At 37.5% G+C, this 16,144-nt stretch overlaps 2 protein-coding genes across 5 annotated transcripts; one reads left to right on the top strand and one right to left on the bottom strand.

Annotated features, from left to right (window-relative positions):
- Window positions 1-109: 109 nt before the first annotated feature.
- On the bottom strand, window positions 110-4,480 carry LOC147552832 (G-box-binding factor 3-like). Of its 4 annotated transcripts, none has more exons than XM_086667785.1 (13): window positions 4,184-4,480; window positions 3,329-3,451; window positions 3,182-3,226; window positions 2,955-3,050; window positions 2,769-2,849; window positions 2,094-2,147; window positions 1,844-1,992; window positions 1,698-1,749; window positions 1,559-1,607; window positions 1,187-1,407; window positions 1,008-1,085; window positions 787-912; window positions 110-620 (listed from the first exon to the last, which is right to left on the bottom strand). In XM_086667785.1, the coding sequence occupies exons 2-13, from the start codon at window positions 3,386-3,388 to the stop codon at window positions 438-440; spliced, it is 1,194 nt and encodes a 397-aa protein (XP_086523911.1). In that variant the 5' UTR covers window positions 3,389-3,451; window positions 4,184-4,480; the 3' UTR covers window positions 110-437. The 4 variants fall into 4 exon arrangements, with proteins under 4 accessions (XP_086523911.1, XP_086523909.1, XP_086523912.1 ...); XM_086667783.1 differs by having other exon boundaries at window positions 1,844-2,004; window positions 4,184-4,425; XM_086667786.1 differs by lacking the exon at window positions 4,184-4,480 and adding an exon at window positions 3,623-3,781.
- Window positions 4,481-10,035: 5,555 nt separating this feature from the next.
- LOC147552831 (V-type proton ATPase subunit E-like) lies at window positions 10,036-13,443 on the top strand. The gene is made up of 6 exons (XM_086667776.1): window positions 10,036-10,436; window positions 10,643-10,743; window positions 11,100-11,256; window positions 11,717-11,913; window positions 12,982-13,081; window positions 13,184-13,443. Exons 1-6 carry the CDS (start codon window positions 10,335-10,337, stop codon window positions 13,217-13,219), a joined length of 693 nt encoding a protein of 230 aa, XP_086523902.1. The 5' UTR covers window positions 10,036-10,334; the 3' UTR covers window positions 13,220-13,443.
- The last annotated feature ends 2,701 nt before the right edge of the window (window positions 13,444-16,144 follow it).

The raw sequence follows: 16,144 nt of genomic DNA, 5'->3' as shown, positions 1-16,144 counted from the left end.
GGGCTCATGACTGTTTCTCGGGACAGACGAGAGGTTCATATTCACACATAAATTTAATACTTGGGGTCAGAAAATAAGCGACCGGCTCCAAGATAAAAAAAAAAATAAGTACACAAAACCATATCAATTTAGAATTTTTGATGATGTCTCAAAGAGGACTAAGTTTCTTTTTTTACTTTACATCAGTTTCTATAACTGTGAGGAGTTTAATAATAATGAGATTATCAGAAATCAGTAATCCCACCACATAAAAGAAAAACTTACAGTTAAAAATCAGACACTAACCTAAAGGATAATCTGCGTTCATCCTATCCAAACCTAAGTTTACTTGGTGTTAACAGAATAACTCTGGGTCTGTAAGTTTTATAAATCAAAGCGAGGAGTAGGGAAAGAAAAATAAACCCAACCCCTCAGTGCAGAAATACCCGGCTCTTTGATCAGCCTGCAACTACGGTGTCCGACCTAGGACTTGATTTTAGAAGCTGATGTAGTTTTCTGCTTGAATTTGAGTTTTCATGAACCTCAGTTTCTCCTCTACTTCCATCATCAGAACCGGAGTTGTTAACTTTGGATAAGAAGTTTTCAGTAGCTTGTCCGAGTTGCCCACTTTTCAGTTTTTCCTGTAAGATTTTAACCATTTGAGTTAAATTTGAATAACAAATCGACAACCAACTTGACAACCCAAGTCACCGAGCCGACTCTTTGATGGGCATCGAGCCCAAGTATCTGATTAGATTTTGATATGGCATTGTATTGTCTAATAGTTAGATGCAAAAGGAGGATTACCTTTAATGCAGCATTTTCGAGCCTCAGTTTCTCCGATTTCTCTGATAATCGACTTAACTCAGACCTGAGAGACAGATTCTCAGTGTTCAAAGATTCAACTTTCACAGCAAGGCCTTCAGTCTCCGCCTGTAAGAAGAAAGCTCCAATAAAAACAGATCCTTTGCTCATATAGTGGCAACAGCGAGTATAAAATAAATTGAAGTATAAGAAATTTGTAGTACCTGTTTTCTCAACCTTGACCTTCTAGCAGATTCTCTGTTGGACTGTTTCCTTCTCTCACGTTTTAGTTCCCTCTCGCTCTAAGGAAATAAATGTCACAAAGATGAGAAAATGACTTATTTACTATAAGGGAAACGAAACACTAAAGATCAGAAGATGATGATAACATTTCAAACCGTACTTTATTCCAGAGTCCAGTAGCTAAACCATCACGTGCTACGCCGTCTGCACCTGAAGCTGGAGGAAAATTAGCAGTGATCGTCTTTGTTGTCACACTAGGAGCTACTGGATGCCCTACGACATCAGTAGAAAGGACAGTGATACCCAGATCCGTGTTTGGTGTCGTACTTGCAACCCCACCAACTTTGGGACTCACAATTGCCTCAACTTTGTCATCCTCCCCTGTTAACAACAAACTAAGTTTGAACAAATGTCTAAAGAAGTAGTAGCTAACCAATATTGAGAGAAAGCTCGAATTAAACTAAAAAAACTCAAGTTTGAAACTACTAGGCAAAAACCCATGCCTCAAGTTTGAATACAAACTTATCGTTACCTGGTGATGCCATATCATCGCAACTCCTTTTCCTCCGTGGTTTTTCCTTCTGCATATAACAAAATTGTTAATGAACAGAACAATTGCCGTTTCCACTGCAACTGAGGATTCAATTGAAACAAATAAGGATAGTCCTTACTCCTGTATTGCCATTACTTCCATCACTCGATCCCTCAGTCTTGTAGTCTCCGCTATATCCATGGTCATAATGTTCAAAAGTTCAGCAAGCAAAACAGTTGTCATATTTCTAACATCTTAAATATTTATCTCTGGATATAGACAAACCTGTGTGAATGTGATGCTTCACCACTCCCAGTACCGCCATTGCCTAGTGATACTACTAACCCACCAAACCCTTTCAGCTTCTTAATTAAGCCCTGATCTTTGTTACTTGACGACTTTGCAGGCGTTGCCATAGTCAAAGGAGTTTCAACCTGCATCATATCCTAATTTATTTACATTAATGTGCACAAGGATGAAGGAATAGGTTACAAAATCATGGCAAGTATGGAAAACGAAAGGAGTAATTCAGTACCATGGCTTCACCCATAGGCGTGGATGATCGGACCACAGGAACTGAATTCAATCCCTGCACAAATCAGTTTGTCAACATGTTAGAACAGATCGTTCTCAAATTAGATTCGATGTAAAATGAGAACAAGACATCGAGATGAGCTAATGTAATTTTATAACCATGATGTTGCTTTAGAATCATTATCACCAAAATTTGATGATCATGATATGAAAGTTCCAAATGATCCTAGGGATGAGTCACTATAACGGACTTTAGATGATAACCACTATCATTAATACTGAGAAATAGAGCTCAACTTGGGTTCAGTAGCAAGTGAATCGATTCAATCTGGAAATGAAACAAGTTACACTTTTGTTGGAAGACTGAACCAGTTCCTGCTATACACATGAATTTAAACTATATTCCACTTTCCCGGGTAAATTCGGTATGCCTGTGGGATCAATGAGAGACTAGGGCAAATTCCCCAAACCTGGACATTAACTCATTGGTTAGCTAAACCAAAATCTAGTTGAATCCATCTAATCAAATCCTAAAGCTAAACAAATCGCTTAGCTTTACTAATCCCACAACCGAGAAAACATTCTGGAGCTTCGATAATGAAACCCTATTAATCTAGAAACCAGATAGACGAAAATTAGTAGATAACTGGGTTTGGCGGAAGGGACAAAAACTTACAAGCGAAACGGACGGATGAGGATAAACACCTCCGGGTGCATAAATTGCTGCATAAGGTGTTCCATAAGGTGGCATCATGTGCTGAGAAAATTAAACCAAGTTGAGACTTGTAAACAAAACCGCCAAGTAGAAAGTTGAAAAGATGAAGAAAACAGACAAACAAGCCACTCACTATATATTACCTACCTGAGGTGTACCCCACATAAACGGGTGAGGATGATGTCCTGATGCAACTGTTGTGTTGAAATATTGAGGAGGTATAGTCATTCCGGGATAATATGCCTGAACATACAATTTTAAGATGAGCTAAAGACTTCGTATAATAAAGGCACAAAAAAGTTTAGAATTCACGAATTCGATAAGTACAAAGATCAAAATACATGTAGTCATCTACAAAATGAGTGAAAACTAACCTGCATAGCTGCCCAATTAGGATACGCGTGTCCGCTGGTCTGATCCTGCATATAGAGAGGACACAGCAATGTTCAGACACAAAGCTTAAAGAAGTCAGTTTTTCATGGTTCTCTTTTGGCGAGATCAAGAACGATTTTTCAGCTTACTTGTGTAGGTGAAGTGGGGTTCTCAGATTTAGATGGTCTCTCAGCTTCAGTTTTTCCCATACTCAAGTCCCCAACTGATTCACACTTAGAAACAGATTCTGTAATTTGATGAAATGTTTATAGCTGCATCATCAAAGGTAATCAATCATGATTAGATTTTATAAGAAACTAAATAGAATAGATATAAGGGATTTCTAGATATAATCCCAGAGTAAACTGTCTCAAATTTAGAGTCTTCAAATTACAGGAAACATAAAATAAGTAATCTTAACAAAGAAACCCTTAAAATTGAACCTTGTTTCCCTATAATCCATTTGGGTTGGAGAGGGTTTTTGAACAACTTTCAATTAGATCAACTAACCTCCCCCCAAAAAAGAAATCACAGTCAAAAAACACCCAAAACATGATTCTTGATAAGAAAGGGTATTAGTGTCTTTTTCAGTTGGAACAAGCAAGAAGGAAGTTATGGATGAAGGATCCAAAGTCTAGACATCTGAAGCCAAAAATCTACCTGAATGACGAAAATAACCTCGTACTTTAAACAATATTACCCCAGGATTTTCATATAGGATCATAAAAACCAGTCCTTTTCAAACTTCAATTCTGTTTCTAAATTTTACCAAGATTTTCCCTAACTTTTCATCTTTCTTGTCTATTTTCATCAAGAATTATTTTAGTTCAACAAATTTTATGCCAACAATAAAAAAGAAAAAAAAAATCATGCATCAAAGATTGGGGAAACTAGAAGATGAGATATAGAATGATTTCAAATTGAAAAATCTCAACTCTTCTTAGTAAATAAGTATTTTAACATTCAAAGAAGAAAATAAAAAAATCGAGCCTTTAATGATATACCTGAATCTTTGAAGTCTAAATCTGAAGATGAATTCTTCTTTAACCTTCTTCAAAAATGCAAAGAAATTCAACGATTTTACTCTTTTTTAGTAGAGTTTGTTTGACATTTTACTGTTATAGTTTCTCTCTCTAAAACAAAAACAAATGAAAGAGGAGTAGAGAGAGAAAATGAAGGTTTAATAATTTTTCTATGCAGAGAGAGAAGAAGAGAGACTGAAGGAGAGAAGAAGAAGAACGACAATAAAATAGCCACGTCATGAGAACACGTGTCAATATATCTGAATGTGTATACAGCACATTTTCGTAGGGAGCAGCCAATTGGATGATATGGCTAAGGAGTAGAGTTAGGGCCATCTTTATGGGTTTACCCGTTTACGGGTCATATATGTGCCCTGAACCGTATGAGCCCCCCCTAGGGGCAGAGTAGGGGTCAAAGAAAACTAAGGAGCCCAAGTAGAGGAGGTCATGTGGTCGTGTCACACACAACACGATCCAGAATGGGCCCGTTAAAACCATTACAGCACCGATCGTGTCAATCTGTGTTTTGTGTTTGGGATTTGAGGTTCTGAGACATGTGTAATCCGATTCGTTAGACATGGTTTGCACAACATTGGGTGTCCCAACACGACACTCTCGTGAACTATTAGTGGCAGTGAGTAATGTCTTGCTACTTTTATAAAATGTAGATATTATCCGCTTTATTCAAAGACGGGAGGGACAACTCAGATGGAGGAGATATATTTAGTAACGCGAATTTATTATTTAAAAGGTCCTGGTGCGCTACCCACAAACCAATCTAGCACAACATACATGGGGCATGACTGTGGCGTTTTAGTAAGTTGTGTCTATTTCCTAACTTCGGTAAGCTAGTCATGGATACTACTCTGTACCTACAATGTCATGTCGTTCCACACATATCATGAGAGCTAAATGTGTCGGGTCGACACCAACACAAACACTTGGGCACCCCTACGCCCAACAAACACCCACGAGCTGATGAGCTATATATTGAGCCTGCAGTTTTAAGGTATGCATTGGATTAAAATGTACCCGCCCTTGTAGTTAGCACATTAGACAGGAACAAAGTTTGCCTGGCTTGGTGTCCTAATTTCAACATGTTTGTATTGGTTCCATATTGACTTGTATTGGTTCCATATTGACATTCAACCAAATAACTACGCCATTTTCAACAAAAAAACAAAAACAGGGTAACTATGCCATTTAGTCGATGTAGTAAGTTCAGGCCTTCAGGGTGTTGTTCCCGCCAAATGTTTCATGACCACTATAATAGGTAGGAATTTAGTGGTAGAGCCGTAGAGCGCGAGAGAATGTGTCGTGGACAAGCCCGATCCGCACCACTAGGAAGGATACTGGCTGCCAAAGAAACCCAAGTGAAAGCTTGTCAGGTATGATCGCGGGTTAGACTAGGTCTAATTTGTGGCGTTTGAATGGGCTTACAGGGCTGGTCACTTGTAAATTTTAGCCGTACACATGTCAATAAGGAACCGTAATTTCTGGGTCCTTTCTGTACAGCTAATTCCAATCAGATCGTCATGTGGATGTCGTGGTTATTTTATTGTATTAATTTAAATGGAATTAATAAATGTTTTGCGTCAGAATTTGGTCTTTAGCTCTTCAATTCCTAAAAATTAATTAAGATTTAATTTTAGAATACATTTCATAATGCCCTTCAGTAGTAACTAAACTATGGAAAACTTTCATTGAGGTGCAAACGACACCTGCGACTTAGTCATTTCATTTTATGCTCCAAATCCGAATAAACATAATGTAGCGCACAATACATTTGTTGTGAGGTAACTTCGACATTGTTGAAGTGAAAAACGACAACAGTTGAATCATTTTAAGTGAAAAACGACCCTGTTTCTCTTTCAAACGGTTCGGGTGACGCTTTTTTGGGCGGTTCATCTAGTCTTACTGTACTCTTAAAGACTTTTGTAGCTCTCTATATAAGTTTGCAAGAATTTGCATGACTACTTATATGCCTGATTGCCTTCTTAACCAACACCAAGCAAAATATGTTCGTGTTGTAGCCTAAATCCCTAATACTGTAGAACAATAAAAATTTATGGTAGCCAATAAAAATAACAAAAAACAATACAAAAGACTCATCTTAGTGTTGGATAAATATTTAATGGGGAGAGAAGAGATTTAACTCCAAAGGATGTTACATAACTACCAAAACGTTGTTATAATTTTCATTTAAAGTTACAAGTAAACATCACTATTCTTATCATAAGGTAGTAAGTCCCACATGCCAAAAAAAGACCTTTCGTAGACTATCATTGCCCTTTTTTCTTCTTCGACATAAACTCAGGGTTTTGATTAGGCGAACGAAATCTCACATTGGAGTTTTTTGTGGAACCTTGATCTGGAGTTCTCAGAGAGCTACATATAAACAAAAAGGGAGAGTAGAAGAAAAAAATGGTGCTGTTCAATCAAGAAAAGGTGAATGAACAATAAGGTGTTCAACCAAGAAGAATTATCAAATTTTTTGTTTTTGAGATTGCTAAAATAGTTATTACAAAATAAATTTTTTTGTTGTTGAAAGTTTTTACAAAAGTATTGATACACTGATACGATATGATAACCACGATAACTCTCGAATTATTACTGGTCTAAAGCCCAACGAAATTAAACAGTCTAAACCGAAGAAATGAAATGGGCTAAAGCACATAAAAACTAATTTATTTACATTCAATAATTTTTTTTGAATAACTAGGAAATTATTACTAAAACTTTTAGGGTTATTTCCCTAATGGCCCCCTACTTTGTGACCAGCTTCCTGCCTGCCCCCCCCCACTTTACGAGAAATACCCATATAGCCCCCTTCCGTTATAACACCGTCACTCTCTCTCCTCCATCATGTTTTCTCTCTCTGCCAACTCACGCCACATCATCTGTTACGCCACCTCATCACCTTCTCCGGCAAAGGTCGCCGACCGGCCAAATTTCCGGTCGGCGACCTGCAAACTAAAAAAAAAAAAATTTTCTCTCTTCCTCTCTCTCTCTCTAAAATTACTCCGGCGAAGGGAGACCTTCGCCGGAGTGGTCTGTTCTTCAAGGAACAGACCAGGTCTGTTCAGTGAAGAACAGATCTCGGTTTGTTCTTCAAGGAACAGACTAGGTATGTTCAGTGAAGAACAGATCTCGGTCTGTTCTTCAAGGAACAAACCAGGTCTGTTCAGTGAAGAACAGATCTCGTGACAGACCACTCCGGCGAAGGTCTCCCTTCGCCGGAGTAATTTTAGAGAGAGAGAGAGGAAGAGAGAAAAAAAAACTTTTTTTTTTTAGTTTGAAGGTCGCCAGCCGGAAATTTGGCCGGCCGGCGACCTCTGCAGGAGAAGGTGATGAGGTGGCGTAACAGATGATGTGGCGTGAGTTGGCAGAGAGAGAAAACATGATGGAGGAGAGAGAGTGACGGTGTTATAACGGAAGGAGGCCATATGGGTATTTCTCGTAAAGTGGGGGCTAGGCAGGAAACTGGTCACAAAGTAGGGGGCCATTAGGGAAATAACCCAACCTTTTAATGTCTTCAATAAGTTTAGTTCCCAAATCACCCACCATACGAAGTAATTAGCAACCAGTAAGGAGAGGTGGGCTCCACTTAATTAACTTCCGTTAGGTAATCGGTAGCACTTTTCTGGTGGACCACATACTGACGTGTCACATCCTGCTAATTTAGGATCAAAGTGGGACCCAAAAAAGATTTTCGCCAGCTCATAGATCAAGTCGGGCTGACATTATCAGTTAAGATCGACGTGTCAACTACTTTAATTCCACGTGGGGTTGTACACGTTTCGATTTGTTACTGGTGATAATAAAGAGGGCGAAGATAATGCAATTAAATTTTTTAATTGAGATAGTGCGCTATGACGTCAGAGAATGATGCCATGTCACTTTAAATTTCAACTGTTGGATGGAACAGAGATGCTTGTTCTGCCCTGTTAAGCGAGAGACACGTGGTAGGTTCTGATTTTGTGAGGTATCTCATGGTTATATATTATTTTCTTGAAGCGGATAACTTTCGCGTTACTCATCACATGACAACGATACATCATAAAAGGTGATAAGCACGATAACGATAAATTTAAACTATAAATGAAAGAGGCCTAAAATTCAACAACATAATAAAAATGACTAGAATCCAACAAACATATTATTTATACCTTTAATAACCTAAATTCGATTACCATGGATTCTATTTTCCAGTGGTAATCAAACCTAGAACTTCTAGATTTTTGGAGTTTATGTCAACACTTGCAACCACTTGCACAATCAAATGTTGATCATGGATATACTTGTTCACTCACTTAAAATAAAATAGTCGTTGGTCGACCATTTTGGATATTTTGCTCAAATAAGACTTAACATTATCAGCTTTGTACAGCGATACGAAGAGATTTTCAAAAGATATTTTATAAAATAACAAACTTCACACTCTTTGCAAGTATCTCCACATCCCAAAAGTCCGAACCCAACCAAATACATGTGGCGAAAGAGTAGTCTTATAGATGTATTGGATCATTCTTTTGGAGGCTCGTCAGGTCGCTCCTTGTAGAAAAACTTTGAAAATCACTTGGCATTCTAAATACCGATTAAACCTTAAAATTAGTGATAAATTACAATTAAGAATTTAATGATACATTTTCATGGTTAATTTACTATATAAAAAAACTGGAGAGACCGACTACAAGGAGAGACCGGCTACAAAACTAGACGATCATGTTTCTTATTAAATCTCTTTATTACCCAATAATATATAGTGCAAAGAAAGATTATGGTCTAGACTTGGTTTGTGAGTGTATTGAAGTCTAAGAAATGGTTAAGAGCACCAGACTGACTCACATTTTTAAGTACTCGCACCAAAAGTTAGATCAGATTTTTACTTTCAACATTTGTAGAGACGTGGTACGAGGACACAAACACTTTCCATATGTTGTTTGGAGAGATGGCGATCACAATGTTTTCCAACGATTAAGAGCCGTGAATACTGGTTTGTCACCTCTTCATCCATAAAACCCATGCGTCGTCGTGAAAGAATTCACAGTAGACTTTGTCCAACAATCTCCAACAATGACTTCTTAAAATAATTTGTTTTATAAGCTAATCAAGTATCAACACAATATGAAAACACTTCAATAGTTTAATTGAGTCAGATTGTGCCCAAAATAAGTAAATGACTTAGTTCGTCACTTCATTCTTCCAAAATGATAACAAACCGGCGTTCCACTAGCAACTTGATCAATTGTTGCATTTCATTCTATATGATTTTCATTGTATTATCAGTAAAAACATCTATATTTGCTCATGTAACGCGGGCCTATAGATATCTATAGTCAAAGAGATATATTAAAGGGTTAGCCAAGAGAAAACAGGCGGGGCGCCTGAAGATACACCCAAACTTCTTATTAAGGGTGTACTCGAGGTGAACCGAGCCGAGTAGTAAGATGTTCAAGCTCGGTTCGTGCATTTGACTGTCGAGCTCGAGCTCGTTCAAGTAATTGTCCACTTGTTCAAGCTCGGTTCGTATAAGTTTGAAAGAGCTCGAGCTCGAACTCGAGCTCGCATTGTTTTAAACTCGTTTATCAAAATACTTCAAATTAAAACTTTCTAAATCATCAAAATACTTCAATGATCATTTGTCACATACAATAATAATGATTAATGATTCCTATTCCGATAATTTATTAATGGTTGATATTTCATGTACAAGTTTCAATACTAATACGTAATTATGTACTATACTATTATAAGAGTATGTTAAACGAGCTGTTCACGAGTAGCTCGTGATACACTAAAGAATGTTCAAGCTCGGCTCGTTTATGTAAACGCGCTTGATTTTGAGCTCGTGTTAAGTTCGGGCTCGTTAATATTCGAGTCGAGTACGAGCAATAGTCGAGCCGAGCTTGAACAGCTCGTTAAGAGCTCCGCTCGTGTACACCCCTACTTCTTATCACCATCTAATAATGTGGTCGGGAAAAAGACGTGTTTTGCTCTTTCATCTCTGTCTCTTCTGACCTTCGTCTTTCTCTCTCTTCTTTCAAATCCCAACGAAGAAGAAGAAGAAAAGAAAAAAACCAGTGAAAATAAAATCTCTTATTTCTCGCGTGTTCTTCGAAATCAACCGAAAATGAATGAAGCAGATGTCTCAAAACAGATTGAGCAGATGGTGAGGTTCATTCGTCAAGAGGCGGAAGAAAAAGCTAACGAGATCTCTGTTTCTGCCGAAGAAGTATGATGTCTCAATCTTCGATTAAACTATATCGATCTATTTTAGTAGTAGTTTATAATTTTAGATCTGATGTTTTTATTCCTAAACTTTCATGTTTTTATGTTCAATTTTGCCCTATTTGTCTAATATATAGTGTAATTGACTTCATTTTTATGTCCTAATTTCTCTTCTAGAGTTTTGATTACTGAGTTTTGATTGATTTTCAGGAATTTAACATTGAAAAATTGCAATTAGTTGAAGCTGAAAAGAAGAAGATCAGGCAAGAATATGAGCGAAAAGAGAAGCAAGTCGACGTTCGTAAGAAAATGTACAGTATAAAAAAACTTCACTCCAATTTATTTCACATATCTTATCTGAATCAGTACAAATCACTTCAGCTCTCTAACTTGATTGCAAGATAAACTGAAAGTTTTGATTCTAAGATATGAACTACAGAATCTCTGATAAGCTAATTGTTTAGTTGAACCTCAATCCATGTCATATTTGAATTTTGACTGAATTAATCTTCACAATGTTCAATGTTTTCGAAGCTTTCAACCTGGTATGTGCTTATCTGGTTGGATGATGTAAAATAGTTAGGTCATATGTTTATGATTTACAAAGTTTTTGTTTATCTTCGTATGAATTCGACAGTCAGTCTTCGGCTTTTTTATTGTTTTGCAGTGAGTATTCTATGCAGCTTAATGCTTCTCGAATCAAAGTTCTTCAAGCTCAGGATGACTTGGTTAGCTCCATGAAGGATGCAGCTGCAAAGGAGCTACTACGAGTTAGCAGTCATCACCATACTTACAAGCATCTTTTGAAAGATCTGATCGTTCAGGTGAGTTCTTTTAACTCATATAGTCACACTGTTGTTTGTTTATTCAATTATTTTTGAACAGAGTATAATTTGAGATAAGAACCCTTATTTTATGTATCAGGAATGAGAACATAACTTGTTAAAAAAAGTGAGAAGAGAAACATTGCTATGTTTTACTTGAGAATGAAACTGAAAGATCAAACTCTTTTTTGAAGATCATTACATCCTGAAAAGATAATGTGTAGTGAAGTCAACTGTCCATTATGTGGCATGGATACATTGTAAGAGTGGGACGAGACATAAGCTGTAATGGGACACCATGAAACATCTGATAACGACCCTAAATGCCATGATAATAAACCGTGAAGGCCTACATCCTATATAAGCATATAATCACTAGTTAAATTACTTGAACTGAAGGAGTAATATTGCTTTCTCATTGTTTAGAAAATGGAAAATAATAAGGGCTGTTTGTGTTCAGAGCTTGCTCCGACTGAAAGAGCCTGCCGTTTTATTGCGTTGCCGGGAAGTCGATCTGGGATTGGTAGAATCTGTTCTTCATTCAGCTAAGCATGAATATGCGGAGATAGCACAAGTTCATCAGCCTGAAATAATTGTTGACAGAGAAGTTTTTCTTCCTCCTGCTCCTTCGCACCATAATGCTCATGGACTTCACTGGTAAATTTCCCACTTCGACAGATATTATAACTGCGTCCAATGAATATTTGTGCTTATCATCGGATCAGAGATTATGCAACTCATTTCTAGTAGTAAAATTAGTTATACCAACCTGTTACTCTTTTAGTTGGTATTTGTAGAGTTCTGATAAATCCAACACGTATTCGATATGCCTTAAAATTAGCCAAAAGCAGACTATTTGAGATTAGCCTGTACTTCATCACAAACAATCAAGTCTGCTTCATATCATAGCTGCCTGCGTAGTTGGATCACCTTGCATGTCTACCATGATCAAAGTTGGAACAGAGTTCGTAATATTTCTTGATAGTTGTACTTAATTAATGTTAAGCTTGTAGCCACATCTATAAAAGGTTGCATCATCTACGATGAAGAATTAGTGACTAGTAAGAAACAGATCGGCGAGGTAGGACCCATTAAAAGTGAAAGACAACACATCATTATAGTATCATACGATGCCCTGCTATAATATAGGTCCGAATTAATTCCTTATGAATGAATATGATAATAGGGCCAGCTACGGCCTTATGAAAAGTTGGGTCATTGGGTGGTATATACAAGTGATATGTGATTACATATGAGATGGACCAAAAACCACCAGAAACCTCTGAGAAAGCATATGTTCCAACATAGAAAACCGAAAAGCAGAATGAGATGGTACAAATATGGGTTTAAGAAGCAAGCACTGAACTTGGAGACTAGAGTCATTTACTCACTAGGGTTTGTGTTTGCTTTCAAATGCAAATTAGCTATGTCTGAAGGATGCAAAGTATCTGGTTTGATACCCGTATCTGCCTTGGTTATATTGAAACACAACCAGGTTTTTTTTAACATTATGTGGTTGTATAAGAAGACCACCTAGTTTTATCACTACCCATGAATGAGTAGCACACATCCATATTTCTCTCATTAATCTACTTTCTTCTTTTCCTTGATATGCAATAGAATGGAACACGTTCTTTTCTTGCCATCCATGATTTTACAGTTTCTTAAAATAGGTTCTTCAATTATGATTTAAATAATTGGCCCTATTATGTGTTGGTTGGTCAGCTCCGGAGGCGTGGTTTTAGCATCTCGAGATGGTAAGATAGTGTTTGAGAACACGCTTGATGCAAGACTGGACGTTGTATTCCGTAAGAAGCTCCCAGAGGTATCCCTCTTCAAGACTCTAGATTCTTCTTCTTCTATATATAATAGATATATGTATAGTTTGTCGTCTCAAGTCATGACATAATGTATTTGCACTCTGCAGATCCGAAAGTTGCTTTTCAGTCAAATTGCAGCATGAGAGGCTGACCAATATGAACGGTTTGTTCCTTGTTATTCTGGATTTTATGGTGATGCTGTCTCTTGTCGATACTCACTTACCGTTACCCATCCCCATCTAAAATTTATATAGATGATTCTGCTATATTTGTTGATGCTTGATATATTATTTGAGAAACTGTACAACTCTTTAGTTTTCAATCATAATAAAATGATACCCAATAATGAATTGGGATGCTTAGTTCAGATCGAATCCAAGACAAATATTGAGACTAAAAAAAGGAAGTGAAGAATGAAGCAAGATTACATCTATGAAATACTAGTCACCAGAATACTACATTCACCAGAATACTACATTCAAAGGCCGTGGTTGAAAATCAGGAGGCTTGGTCCACTTCAATAATATTGTTGAAGTGTGTGTCTAGACATCCATTATATAGAGATTGAATACTTGATTTCAATTAATTGAAATATGGATGAGTTAGAAGATATTTAAAGAAGAAACTTTAGAAATAGAGTGGTTTCCACATCATCCTTGATATCTAAATTGAGGGTTGAATTGACTCTAAAAGAAAAGTTACCGAGTCTTCAGAAAAATGAAAGAACTTTCAAAAAAAGATTTCTAAATCCTAATTAGAGCATCTCCAGTGCAACACTCAAACTCTAAATCTTAGAGTGTCACGTAGGATTAATCATTCTTCAACAAGATTCACTGGTTAACAGTAGCTGTTGTGGTCGAGAATATCACAATGAAATGTATAAATTAATCATTTGAATATCACGTCAATAAGTTTTTCTGGGTCCGCCACTGCTGTAGAGTGCCCTAGGGTCTCCCCACAGATCTGTTTAAGATTAGGCTTTTTCATCCATCGGGCTCTTACTCTTAAGGGAAGAAACCCTTGTTTCCTTGTGTTCTTCTACTACTACTTCGTATTAACCTAGTGCGGCTCCTCTCAACATGAAGACGAGAGCTTCTGGGGTTCCTGTTCAATTGGGTGTGAACACTGCCATCATCAACAACAACAACAAATTCAAAAAGAAGAAGAATAAGAAAATCAGAGGAGGAGGTAATATTATTATTATTTCAGACCCTTCTTCTACTACGACTACTACTAATAATCATAATAAAAGTAAAAGTGGTTTTGTACTTAATGAAGATTTGGTAATATATGAGATACTCACCAGATTACCAGTGAAATCACTTTTCCGTTAACACTATAACTAATTCGTATAACCCTAGGTTTGATACTATTTTAAACCCTGTTAATGGTTTGATTTGCTTCGTTGACTCTCAGGACCGCCATGCTGCTCGAATATATAATATCAGTACCCAACAACGATCACCATGGATTAAGTATATAACCAAAGAAGGAGAGACACCTTTGCTTGGATCAAAATATCAGTTTGGATTTGATCCAACCACTAATCAACACAAATTAGTCTGTCACCAACGTTTGTTATCTAAAAAGGGTGTTTATTTTCGTGTTGTTTGTGATGTTTTGACCCTTGGAGAAGACGTTCGAGGTAGAGATGACAATACACAACTTAATGAATGGAGAAGACTAGATGAAGTTCCACCACAATCAGTGGAAAATCCTTGCTTATGTCAATGGTTCAATATATGGGAGCACTAATGAACTTAACTGGGGTGGAAGATTTTGGAAAAGAGAAAATCGGCCCGTATTTATAGTTGCATTTGATGTTGGAAGTGAGAAGTTTAGAACTATTCAAGTCCCTGATTTTATTCTTGATCAACCCACGGAAAATTGGGAAAGTGCACTTTGGGATGAATTTTCTTTGACTTATGGTATTGATTTATTAGAAGTAAACGGGCGTCTAGCTCTTCAGATAAAAATGAACAATAATTTCATAAAGTTTTTTGAATCCAAGGGAAACATATCCATTAATAGTGATAAAATCACAATGATACAAGGATAACAATTGTTATTTCTCTCTGTCGGATACGTCATGCTATTTACATACCTGTAAATGCAAATGTCTCCTAAAGGGGAAGAAATTGGACTAGACACAGACACTATTGGGATCCTAAAGATCCGAGAAAAGAGACCCTAAAGATCTGACAAAAGGATCCTAAAGATCCGACAAAATAACTGAAAAAAACTAAAATAACCATCGCCGGTAAAAGCCTTCAATGCCGCCGGAAAACCGCCACCGACATCGAAAAACCGCCGCTCCTTGTCTTCACCGTTGTTGTCGAAAGATCATCAATGTCGCCTCCATTGTCGCCGGAAACTGTCTATGTCGCCGCCATTGTTGCCACCATCTCACCACCACAAAAATCACACCACCACCACGCCACCAACACGAAACACCACCAGATCTTGCCGTAAAAACGAATCTCTCCACCACCACCACCCACCATCTTCATTAAAACACCACCACAAAACTAACCCACAACCCTCTTCTCCACCACCACCCACCCCCACCATAAAAAACACCACCACCACCCACCATCTTCATTAAAACACCACCACAAAACTTACCCGCAACCCTCTTCTCAACCACCACCCACCCCATAAAAACACTCCCACCATTCTTCACCACCATCCCACCATTAAACCAATCGCTCCACCAACAGATCCGAAACTGACGCCACCATTAACCTAACCTACACAACCAGATTTTGGCAAGAACCTCTCACCACTGCAAAGATTTACAGTAAAAGAGAGAAAGAGAGAGAGGAAAACATAAATTAGGGTTTTTTATGGTCCCTAAATACCATTAATGGAGGGAAAACAAAACTACATAGAGAGGAAAACGGATTCCGGCAAAGGGATGACCCTTTGCCGGAAGGAAAAAACTAAGAACACAACCGGTTGAAGAGAGAGAGAAGAGAGACAGAGATGAGCATCAACTTACCTTTTAGTAGGGGGAGAGATAGATTTGTTCGTCTTCATTCAATACTTGATAAGATAATCTTAACAAC

Source organism: Eschscholzia californica, unplaced genomic scaffold, assembly GCF_041429995.1.
Source record: "Eschscholzia californica isolate CP2 unplaced genomic scaffold, dmEscCali1.0.p SCAF_3, whole genome shotgun sequence".
NCBI lineage: Eukaryota > Viridiplantae > Streptophyta > Magnoliopsida > Ranunculales > Papaveraceae > Eschscholzia > Eschscholzia californica.
This window is presented reverse-complemented; position numbering and strand designations above follow the sequence as displayed.